The 12,500-nt window shown below is 42.3% G+C and overlaps 1 protein-coding gene across 1 annotated transcript in view; it reads left to right on the forward strand.

Moving 5' to 3' along the window:
- Positions 1-12,500, forward strand: part of LOC124008432 (type II inositol 3,4-bisphosphate 4-phosphatase-like) — a 52,561-nt gene that overhangs the window by 14,462 nt on the left and 25,599 nt on the right. The window contains exons 7-13 of the mRNA XM_046319704.1: positions 1,358-1,468; positions 1,614-1,719; positions 2,105-2,288; positions 2,403-2,630; positions 5,757-5,895; positions 7,272-7,543; positions 9,545-9,668. Coding sequence (XP_046175660.1) covers positions 1,358-1,468; positions 1,614-1,719; positions 2,105-2,288; positions 2,403-2,630; positions 5,757-5,895; positions 7,272-7,543; positions 9,545-9,668 — 1,164 coding nt within the window. The remainder of the gene's footprint in view (positions 1-1,357; positions 1,469-1,613; positions 1,720-2,104; positions 2,289-2,402; positions 2,631-5,756; positions 5,896-7,271; positions 7,544-9,544; positions 9,669-12,500) is intronic.

Raw genomic sequence — 12,500 nt, forward strand, 5'->3', positions numbered from 1 at the left:
GACCAGGGTTGGTCTGTTGGGGTGGTGGACTGGTGGACCAGGGTTGGTCTGTTGGTGGTACTGGTGGACCAGGGTTGGTCTGTTGGGGGTACTGGTGGACCAGGGTTGGTCTGTTGGGGGTGTACTGGTGGACCAGGGTTGGTCTGTTGGGGGTACTGGTGGACCAGGGTTGGTCTGTTGGGGGTACTGGTGGACCAGGGTTGTTCTGTTGGGGGTACTGGTGGACCAGGGTTGGTCTGTTGGGGGTACTGGTGGACCAGGGTTGGTCTGTTGGGGGTACTGGTGGACCAGGGTTGGTCTGTTGGGGGTACTGGTGGACCAGGGTTGGTCTGTTGGGGGACCAGGGTTGGTCTGTTGGGGGTACTGGTGGACCAGGGGTTGGTCTGTTGGGGGGGGTACTGGTGGACCAGGGTTGGTCTGTTGGGGTACTGGTGAACCAGGGTTGGTCTGTTGGGGTACTGGTGGACCAGGGTTGGTCTGTTGGGGTACTGGTGGACCAGGGTTGGTCTGTTGGGGTACTGGTGGACCAGGGTTGGTCTGTTGGGGTACTGGTGGACCAGGGTTGGTCTGTTGGGGGTACTGGTGGACCAGGGTTGGTCTGTTGGGGTACTGGTGGACCAGGGTTGGTCTGTTGGGGGTTGGTCTGTTGGGGTACTGGTGGACCAGGGTTGGTCTGTTGGGGTACTGGTGGACCAGGGTTGGTCTGTTGGGGGTACTGGTGGACCAGGGTTGGTCTGTTGGGGGTACTGGTGGACCAGGGTTGGTCTGTTGGGGTACTGGTGGACCAGGGTTGGTCTGTTGGGGTACTGGTGGACCAGGGTTGGTCTGTTGGGGTACTGGTGGACCAGGGTTGGTCTGTTGGGGTACTGGTGGACCAGGGTTGGTCTGTTGGGGTACTGGTGGACCAGGGTTGGTCTGTTGGGGTACTGGTGGACCAGGGTTGGTCTGTTGGGGTACTGGTGGACCAGGGTTGGTCTGTTGGGGTACTGGTGGACCAGGGTTGGTCTGTTGGGGTACTGGTGGACCAGGGTTGGTCTGTTGGGGTACTGGTGGACCAGGGTTGGTCTGTTGGGGTACTGGTGGACCAGGGTTGGTCTGTTGGGGTACTGGTGGACCAGGGTTGGTCTGTTGGGGTAGGGTTGGTCTGGTGGTGGACCAGGGTTGGTCTGTTGGGGTACTGGTGGACCAGGGTTGGTCGTGTTGGGGTACTGGTGGACCAGGGTTGGTCTGTTGGGGTACTGGTGGACCAGGGTTGGTCTGTTGGGGTACTGGTGGACCAGGGTTGGTCTGTTGGGGTACTGGTTAATATGTTTGTATCCTTTTATTGATTTCATTTGTAGTATATTCTGTGTTTCAGGCTCGTCCTGCTCCTTTAAGGCCAGCTGTAGTAAGAGTGACAGATATCTAGAGTTTATACCTGTCAACCTGCACACACAGAGGATGCAGGTTACCTGCTCACGGAGAACAGGTACGGTGTGTGTGTGTGTGTCCTACTCTGTGGAAGTTTATTGTACCTAAACACACCTTGTACCTTCTCTCTCTCATCCCCTCCCTCCCTCCCTCTCCTCCTTCCCTCCCTCCCCTTCTCCCTCCCTCCTCCCCCTCCTCAACAGTATGGTATGATGTTGTGACAGTAGGAGCACCAGCTGATCACTACCAGGGGTTTAAACACGGTGGGCTACAGAGGCTGCTCAACAAACCAGACAGCGACAACAAGAGGTGTGTGTACGTGTGATCTCGACCTATATGTTGAAGCAGCATATTCTCCCCAGCCAGCGTAGGTGATTAATACCCTATAGATCAGAGATGGACAACTTTAATGTGGCTGGGGACCACCATTAACATGTTGTGTTCAAACCTCTCTTCCATTTTACTCTCTCTCTCTCTCTCTCTCTCTCTCTCTCTCTCTCTCTCTCTCTCTCTCTCTCTCTCTCTCTCTCTCTCTCTGTCTCTCTCTGTCTCTCTCTGTCTCTCTCTCTCTCTGTCTGTCTGTCTGTCTGTCTGTCTGTCTGTCTCTCTCTCTCTCTCTCTCTCTCTCTCTCTCTCTCTCTCTCTCTCTCTCTCTCTCTCTCTGTCTCCCCCTCAATCCTCCCTTTCTCTCCAGTGTTAGTGCAGCATATTGTTGTATCTCCTACTCACCAGAGGAGAGCTCCAGAGCCAGGGAGGTACTGAGTAGTGTCTCCCAGCTCCAGCCTCTCATCTCTGGGCTAACTGAGGAGCTACTGCAGGCTGCTCTGGAAGTCAACTCCCAACGACTACAGAACATACTGCACAGCCTGGCACACAGGGTGAGACACACGCGAACACGTTCTCCTGTACAGACGGGAAAGATCCCTAAGTAAGAGATCTGACACTGTATTTCAAGTGTCAGTTACGTAAAGCTTATGTCACCCCTTATGCAGACTGAACAGTTTGTTCACGCTCTGAAAGATGAGCTGGTAAAGAACGCCCTGTTGGCTCTCCACACCGCAAGGCCCGCCTACCACCTCAGCAACGGACACGCCCATGTTACCCACGGCAATGGGACGGGTCCCAGGCTCTCCTCGGCCAATCAGGACGGGTTACGGCCGTCGATATGGCGACAGGAATCCATCCCCCAACACACGGAGTATGACGAGGAAGAAGAGTGGGTAAGATCTGTTGACCTGTTCTCTTCAGTATATTGGACAGGGTGTTGACTAATGTGTTGGACAGGGTGTGGACTAATGTGTTGGACAGGGTGTGGACTAATGTGTTTAGGACAGGGTGTGGACTAATGTGTTGGACAGGGTGTGGACTAATGTGTTGGACAGGGTGTTGACTAATGTGTTGGACAGGGTGTGGACTAATGTGTTGGACAGGGTGTGGACTAATGTGTTGGACAGGGTGTGGACTAATGTGTTGGACAGGGTGTGGACTAATGTGTTGGACAGGGTGTGGACTAATGTGTTGGACAGGGTGTGGACTAATGTGTTTAGGACAGGGTGTGGACTAATGTGTTGGACAGGGTGTGGACTAATGTGTTTAGGACAGGGTGTGGACTAATGTGTTGGACAGGGTGTGGACTAATGTGTTTAGGACAGGGTGTGGACTAATGTGTTGGACAGGGTGTGGACTAATGTGTTGGACAGGGTGTGGACTAATGTGTTGGACAGGGTGTGGACTAATGTGTTGGACAGGGTGTGGACTAATGTGTTTAGGACAGGGTGTGGACTAATGTGTTGGACAGGGTGTGGACTAATGTGTTTAGGACAGGGTGTGGACTAATGTGTTGGACAGGGTGTGGACTAATGTGTTTAGGACAGGGTGTGGACTAATGTGTTGGACAGGGTGTGGACTAATGTGTTGGACAGGGTGTGGACTAATGTGTTGGACAGGGTGTGGACTAATGTGTTGGACAGGGTGTGGACTAATGTGTTGGACAGGGTGTGGACTAATGTGTTGGACAGGGTGTGGACTAATGTGTTGGACAGGGTGTGGACTAATGTGTTGGACAGGGTGTGGACTAATGTGTTGGACATGTGTTGTGTTGGACAGGGTGTGGACTAATGTGTTGGACAGGGTGTGGACTAATGTGTTGGACAGGGTGTGGACTAATGTGTTGGACAGGGTGTGGACTAATGTGTTGGACAGGGTGTGGACTAATGTTTAGGACAGGGTGTGGACTAATGTGTTGGACAGGGTGTGGACTAATGTGTTGACAGGGTGTGGACTAATGTGTTGGACAGGGTGTGTTGTGTTTAGGACAGGGTGTGGACTAATGTGTTTAGGACAGGGTGGACTAATGTGTTTAGGACAGGGTGTGGACTAATGTGTTGTGTGGACTAATGTGTTTAGGACAGGGTGTGGACTAATGTGTTTGTGGACTAATGTGTTGGACAGGGTGTGGACTAATGTGTTGGACAGGGTAATGTGTTGGACTAATGTGTTGGACAGGGTGGACTAATGTGTTGGACAGGTGGACTGTGTTGACTAATGTGTTGGACAGGGTGTGGACTAATGTGTTGGACAGGGTGTGGACTAATGTGTTGGACAGGGTGTGGACTAATGTGTTGGACAGGGTGTGGACTAATGTGTTGGACAGGGTGTGGACTAATGTGTTGGACAGGGTGTGGACTAATGTGTTGGACAGGGTGTGGACTAATGTGTTGGACAGGGTGTGGACTAATGTGTTGGACAGGGTGTGGACTAATGTGTTTAGGACAGGGTGTGGACTAATGTGTTGGACAGGGTGTGGACTAATGTGTTGGACAGGGTGTGGACTAATGTGTTGGACAGGGTGTGGACTAATGTGTTGGACAGGGTGTGGACTAATGTGTTGGACAGGGTGTGGACTAATGTGTTGGACAGGGTGTGGACTAATGTGTTTAGGACAGGGTGTGGACTAATGTGTTTAGGACAGGGTGTGGACTAATGTGTTTAGGACAGGGTGTGGACTAATGTGTTTAGGACAGGGTGTGGACTAATGTGTTGGACAGGGTGTGGACTAATGTGTTTAGGACAGGGTGTGGACTAATGTGTTGGACAGGGTGTGGACTAATGTGTTTAGGACAGGGTGTTGACTAATGTGTTGGACAGGGTGTGGACTAATGTGTTTAGGACAGGGTGTTGACTAATGTGTTTAGGACAGGGCGTGGACTAATGTGTTTAGGACAGGGTGTGGACTAATGTGTTGGACAGGGTGTGGACTAATGTGTTGACTAATGTGTTGGACAGGGTGTGGACTAATGTGTTTGGACAGGGTGTGGACTAATGTGTTGGACAGGGTGTGGACTAATGTGTTGGACAGGGTGTGGACTAATGTGTTTAGGACAGGGTGTGGACTAATGTGTTGGACAGGGTGTGACTGTGTTGGAATGTGTTGGTTGGACAGGGTGTGGACTAATGTGTTGGACAGGGTGTGGACTAATGTGTTTAGGACAGGGTGTGGACTAATGTGTTGGACAGGGTGTGGACTAATGTGTTGGACAGGGTGTGGACTAATGTGTTGGACAGGGTGTGGACTAATGTGTTGGACAGGGTGTGGACTAATGTGTTGGACAGGGTGTGGACTAATGTGTTTAGGACAGGGTGTTGACTAATGTGTTTAGGACAGGGTGTGGACTAATGTGTTTAGCACAGGGTGTGGACTAATGTGTTGGACAGGGTGTTGACTAATGTGTTGGACAGGGTGTTGACTAATGTGTTGGACAGGGTGTTGACTAATGTGTTGGACAGGGTGTTGACTAATGTGTTTAGGACAGGGTGTGGACTAACGTTGTGTGTTTAGGACAGGGTGTGGGCTAACGTTGTGTGTTTAGGACAGGGTGTGGGCTAATGTTGTGTGTTTAGGACAGGGTGTGGACTAATGTGTTGGACAGGGTGTTGACTAATGTGTTGGACAGGGTGTTGACTAATGTGTTGGACAGGGTGTTGACTAATGTGTTGGACAGGGTGTTGACTAATGTGTTTAGGACAGGGTGTGGACTAACGTTGTGTGTTTAGGACAGGGTGTGGGCTAACGTTGTGTGTTTAGGACAGGGTGGGGACTAACGTTGTGTGTTTAGGACAGGTTGTTTAGGACAGGGTGTGGGCTAACGTTGTGTGTTTAGGACAGGTTATGGGCTAACGTTGTGTGTTTAGGACAGGGTAGGGGCTAACGTTGTGTGTTTAGGGCAGGGTGTGGACTAACGTTGTGTGTTTAGGACAGGGTGTGGACTAACGTTGTGTGTTTAGGACAGGGTGTGGGCTAACGTGGTGTGTTTAGGACAGGGTGTGGGCTAACGTTGTGTGTTTAGGACAGGGTGTGGGCTAACGTTGCTATGAGTCTGAACTGCATCATCGCCATGGTGGACCGGCTACAGGAGAGGGAGAACAGGAAACAGGAAGTGACCTCACAGACACAGAATGATGTCACCACCACCTCACACAACACTGGTACGGCCCCAAACTGTAGCAATACTTCAGAAATACATCCTTCCTTCCTTGGTTCCTACATCCTTCCTTCCTTGGTTCCTACATCCTTTCTTCCTTGGTTCCTACATCCTTCCTACCTTGGTTCCTACATCGTTCCTTCCTTGGTTCCTACATCATTCCTTCCTTGGTTCCTACATCATTCCTTCCTTGGTTCCTACATCCTTCCTACCTTGGTTCCTACATCATTCCTTCCTTGGTTCTTACATCCTTCCTACCTTGGTTCCTACATCCTTCCTTCCTTGGTTCCTACATCATTCCTTCCTTGGTTCCTACATCCTTCCTTCCTTGGTTCCTACATCTTTCCTACCTTGGTTCCTACATCCTTCCTACCTTGGTTCCTACATCCTTCCTTCCTTGGTTCCTACATCATTCCTTCCTTGGTTCCTACATCCTTCCTTCCTTGGTTCCTACATCTTTCCTACCTTGGTTCCTACATCCTTCCTACCTTGGTTCCTACATCCTTCATTCCTTGGTTCCTACATACTTCCTTCCTTGGTTCCTACATCCTTCCTAGCTTGGTTCCTACATCCTTCCTACCTTGGTTCCTACATCCTTCCTTGGTTCTTCTGTAGCTCAGTTGGTAGAGCATGGCGCTTGTAACGCCAGGGTAGTGGGTTCGATTCCCGGGACCACCCATACGTAGAATGTATGCACACATGACTGTAAGTCGCTTTGGATAAAAGCGTCTGCTAAATGGCATATATTATTATTATTATATTATACATCCTTGGTTCCTACATCCTTCCTTCCTTGGTTCCTACATCCTTCCTTCCTTGGTTCCTACATCCTTCCTTCCTTGGTTCCTACATCCTTCCTTCCTTGGTTCCTACATCCTTCCTTCCTTGGTTCCTACATCCTTCCTTCCTTGGTTCCTACATCCTTCCTTCCTTGGTTCCTACATCCTTCCTTCCTTGGTTCCTACATCCTTCCTTCCTTGGTTCCTACATCCTTCCTTCCTTGGTTCCTACATCCTTCCTTCCTTGGTTCCTACATCCTTCCTTCCTTGGTTCCTACATCCTTCCTTCCTTGGTTCCTACATCCTTCCTTCCTTGGTTCCTACATCCTTCCTTCCTTGGTTCCTACATCCTTCCTACCTTGGTTCCTACATCCTTCCTTGGTTCTTACATCCTTGGTTCCTACATCCTTCCTTCCTTGGTTCCTACATCCTTCCTTCCTTGGTTCCTTAAGAAAAGATATATAAGTGAATGGAAAGGTTACTAGATTGGGGAGAACTTTAATGAAGGATCCATTTCTGTTTGCAACTTTTATTAAGTTCCTGAAATCATTCGTTCCACACATAATTAAATGGATTTGAACTCTCTCTTCCCCCTTTCCAGACTCTTCCCGCGCTCCTTGGCAGGCCTCTCTCGCCCCCCTTCCAGACTCTTCCCGCGCTCCTTGGCAGGTCTCTCTCGCCCCTCTTCCAGACCTGTCCCCTTCGTGGCAAGAGCAACTCCTCCCTCTCGTTGTGACTCTGAAGGAGTGTGTGAGTGACGCGGTGGAGAGGGCCCGGTGTGCTATGACCTTTGTCCTCCTACAGGGGGCAGCAGCATCAGCCTGCCACGGTCAGGCCCTGACACACAGACGAGATGCTGTCTTCAGCCAGGCTGTGAGTAGTGTGGTGGGATGGGGGGAGGGGGGGGGGCTCTTGTATAGTTGATAACATGTGGTCATGTTTGGTTTAGATCTCTAACATGTGGTCATGTTTGGTTAGATCTCTAACATGTTTAGTTAGATCTCTAACATGTTGTCATGTTTGGTTAGATCTCTAACATGTTTAGTTAGATCTCTAACATGTGGTCATGTTTGGGTAGATCTCTAACATGTTTGGTTAGCTCTCTAACATGTTGTCATGTTTGGTTAGATCTCTAACATGTTTGGTTAGATCTCTAACATGTGGTCATGTTTGGTTAGATCTCTAACATGTTTGGTTAGCTCTCTAACATGTTGTCATGTTTGGTTACATCTCTAACATGTGGCCATGTTTGGTTAGATCTCTAACATGTGGTCATGTTTGGTTAGATCTGTAACATGTGGTCATGTTTGGTTAGATCTCTAACATGTGGTCATGTTTGGTTAGATCTGTAACATGTTTGGTTAGATCTGTAACATGTTTGGTTAGATCTGTAACATGTTTGGTTAGATCTCTAACATGTTTGGTTAGATCTCCAACATGTGGTCATGTTTGGTTAGATCTCTAACATGTTTGGTAAGATCTCCAACATGTGGTCATGTTTGGTTAGATCTGTAACATGTGGTCATGTTTGGTTAGATATGTAACATGTGGTCATGTTTGGGTAGATCTGTAACATGTGGTCATGTTTGGTTTGATCTCTAACATGTTTGGTTAGATCTCTAACATGTGGTCATGTTTGGTTAGATCCTAAAATGTGGTCATGTTTGGTTAGATCTCTAACATGTGGTCATGTTTGGTTAGATCTCTAACATGTGGTCATGTTTGGTTAGATCCTAACATGTGGTCATGTTTGGTTAGATCCTAACATGTGGTCATGTTTGGTTAGATCCTAACATGTGGTCATGTTTGGTTAGATCCTAACATGTGGTCATGTTTGGTTAGATCTCTAACATGTGGTCATGTTTGGTTAGATCTCTAACATGTGGTCATGTTTGGTTAGCTCTCTAACATGTGGTCATGTTTGGTTAGATCTCTAACATGTGGTCATGTTTGGTTAGATCTCTAACATGTTTGGTTAGATCTCTAACATGTTTGGTTAGATCACTAACATGTGGTCATGTTTGGTTAGATCACTAACATGTGGTCATGTTTGGTTAGATCTTTAACACGTGGTCATGTTTGGTTAGATCCTAACACGTGGTCATGTTTGGTTAGATCCTAACACGTGGTCATGTTTGGTTAGATCATAACACGTGGTCATGTTTGGTTAGATCTTTAACACGTGGTCATGTTTGGTTAGATCCTAACACGTGGTCATGTTTGGTTAGATCTTTAACACGTGGTCATGTTTGGTTAGATCCTAACATGTGGTCATGTTTGGTTAGATCTTTAACACGTGGTCTTCAGCCAGGTGGTCCCTAACAGGACCTACGTCCTTTAATGTATCTTTCAATATGTCTCTCCTATCCCTCTCTCCCTCTCCCTCTCCCTCCCTACCTCTCTCCTATCTCCCTCCCCTCACTCTATCCCCCTCTCCCTCTCCTCCCTCTCCCTCTCCCTCCCTACCTCTCCTATCTCCCTCCCCTCACTCTCTATCCCCCTCTCCCTCCCTCTCTTACTTCCTCCCTACCTCTCTATCTCCCTATACCTCCCCACTCTCTCTTCTTCACCTCTCTCCCCTTTCTCTTTCCCTCTCCTCTCTCTCCTTCCCCTCCCTCTCCCTCCTCTCTCTCTCTCTGCCTCCTCCGTCTCTCTCCCTCCCCACTCTCTCTCCCTCCCCACTCTCTCTCCCTCCCCACTTTCTCTCCTTCCCCTCTCTCTCTCCCTCTCTACTCTCTCTTCTTCCCCCCTCTCCCTCCCTCCCTTCCTCCCCTCTCTCTCCGTTCTTACCTCCCTCCCCTCTCTCTCTCCTTCCCCCCTCCCTCCCTCCCTTCTCTCTCTCCCTCTCCCCCTCTCTCCCTCCCATCTCTCTAGCTGTGTGCGGTGGTGTGTGGGTTTGTATTGAGGCTGTACTCGGGTCTGGAGGATAAAGGCTTCCTGCTGCAGCTCTGTGAGGTTGGGCTCATCACACAGTTTGAAGGACTGCTCAGCACCTACAGTGAGTTATACACACACACACACACACACACACACACACACACACACACACACACACACACACACACACACACACACACACACACACACACACACACACACACACACACACACACACACACACACATTATACATATATTTATCATAGATATATATACATTATGTATAGATATAGATACATTATGTATAGATATAGATACATTATGTATAGATATAGATATATTATGTATAGATATATTATGTATAGATATATTATGTATAGATATATTATGTATAGATATAGATACATTATGTATAGATATAGATACATTATGTATAGATATAGATATATTATGTATAGATATAGATACATTATGTATAGATATAGATACATTATGTATAGATATAGATACATTATGTATAGATATATTATGTATAGATATAGATACATTATGTATAGATATAGATACATTATGTATAGATATAGATACATTATGTATAGATATAGATACATTATGTATAGATATAGATACATTATGTATAGATATAGATACATTATGTATAGATATAGATACATTATGTATAGATATAGATACATTATGTATAGATATAGATACATTATGTATAGATATAGATACATTATGTATAGATATAGATACATTATGTATAGATATAGATACATTATGTATAGATATAGATACATTATGTATAGATATAGATACATTATGTATAGATATAGATATATTATGTATAGATATATTATGTATAGATATAGATACATTATGTATAGATATAGATACATTATGTATAGATATAGATACATTATGTATAGATATAGATACATTATGTATAGATATAGATACATTATGTATAGATATAGATACATTATGTATAGATATAGATACATTATGTATAGATATAGATACATTATGTATAGATATAGATATATTATATAGATATAGATACATTATGTATAGATATAGATACATTATGTATAGATATAGATACATTATGTATAGATATAGATACATTATGTATAGATATAGATACATTATGTATAGATATAGATACATTATGTATAGATATAGATACATTATGTATAGATATAGATATATTATGTATAGATATAGATATATTATGTATAGATATAGATACATTATGTATAGATATAGATACATTATGTATAGATATAGATACATTATGTATAGATATAGATAGATTATGTATAGATATAGATATATTATGTATAGATATATTATGTATAGATATAGATACATTATGTATAGATATAGATACATTATGTATAGATATAGATACATTATGTATAGATATAGATATATTATGTATAGATATAGATATATTATGTATAGATATAGATATATTATGTATAGATATAGATAGATTATGTATAGATATATTATGTATAGATATAGATAGATTATGTATAGATATAGATACATTATGTATAGATATAGATATATTATGTATAGATATAGATATATTATGTATAGATATAGATAGATTATGTATAGATATATTATGTATAGATATAGATATATTATGTATAGATATAGATATATTATGTATAGATATAGATATATTATGTATAGATATAGATATATTATGTATAGATATAGATATATTATGTATAGATATAGATATATTATGTATAGATATAGATAGATTATGTATAGATATATTATGTATAGATATAGATAGATTATGTATAGATATAGATACATTATGTATAGATATAGATATATTATGTATAGATATAGATATATTATGTATAGATATAGATAGATTATGTATAGATATATTATGTATAGATATAGATATATTATGTATAGATATAGATATATTATGTATAGATATAGATATATTATGTATAGATATAGATATATTATGTATAGATATAGATACATTATGTATAGATATAGATATATTATGTATAGATATATTATGTATAGATATAGATAGATTATGTATAGATATAGATACATTATGTATAGATATAGATACATTATGTATAGATATAGATACATTATGTATAGATATAGATATATTATGTATAGATATAGATACATTATGTATAGATATATTATGTATAGATATAGATATATTATGTATAGATATATTATGTATAGATATAGTATATTATATAGATATAGATACATTATGTATAGATATAGATACATTATGTATAGATATAGATACATTATGTATAGATATAGATATATTATGTATAGATATAGATACATTATGTATAGATATATTATGTATAGATATAGATATATTATGTATAGATATATTATGTATAGATATAGATACATTATGTATAGATATAGATACATTATGTATAGATATAGATACATTATGTATAGATATAGATACATTATGTATAGATATAGATATATTATGTATAGATATATTATGTATAGATATAGATATATTATGTATAGATATATTATGTATAGATATATTATGTATAGATATAGATAGATTATGTATAGATATAGATATATTATGTATAGATATATTATGTATAGATATATTATGTATAGATATAGATAGATTATGTATAGATATAGATATATTATGTATAGATATATTATGTATAGATATAGATATATTATGTATAGATATATTATGTATAGATATAGATAGATTATGTATAGATATATTATTATGTATAGATATATTTATGTATAGATATAGATAGATTATGTATAGATATAGATATATTATGTATAGATATATTATGTATAGATATGTATAGATATAGATACATTATTATGTATAGATATAGATATATTATGTATAGATATAGATATATTATGTATAGATAGATATA

The sequence above is a fragment of the Oncorhynchus gorbuscha genome, linkage group LG21 (assembly GCF_021184085.1).
Source record: "Oncorhynchus gorbuscha isolate QuinsamMale2020 ecotype Even-year linkage group LG21, OgorEven_v1.0, whole genome shotgun sequence".
In the NCBI taxonomy this organism is placed as follows: Eukaryota; Metazoa; Chordata; class Actinopteri; order Salmoniformes; family Salmonidae; genus Oncorhynchus; species Oncorhynchus gorbuscha.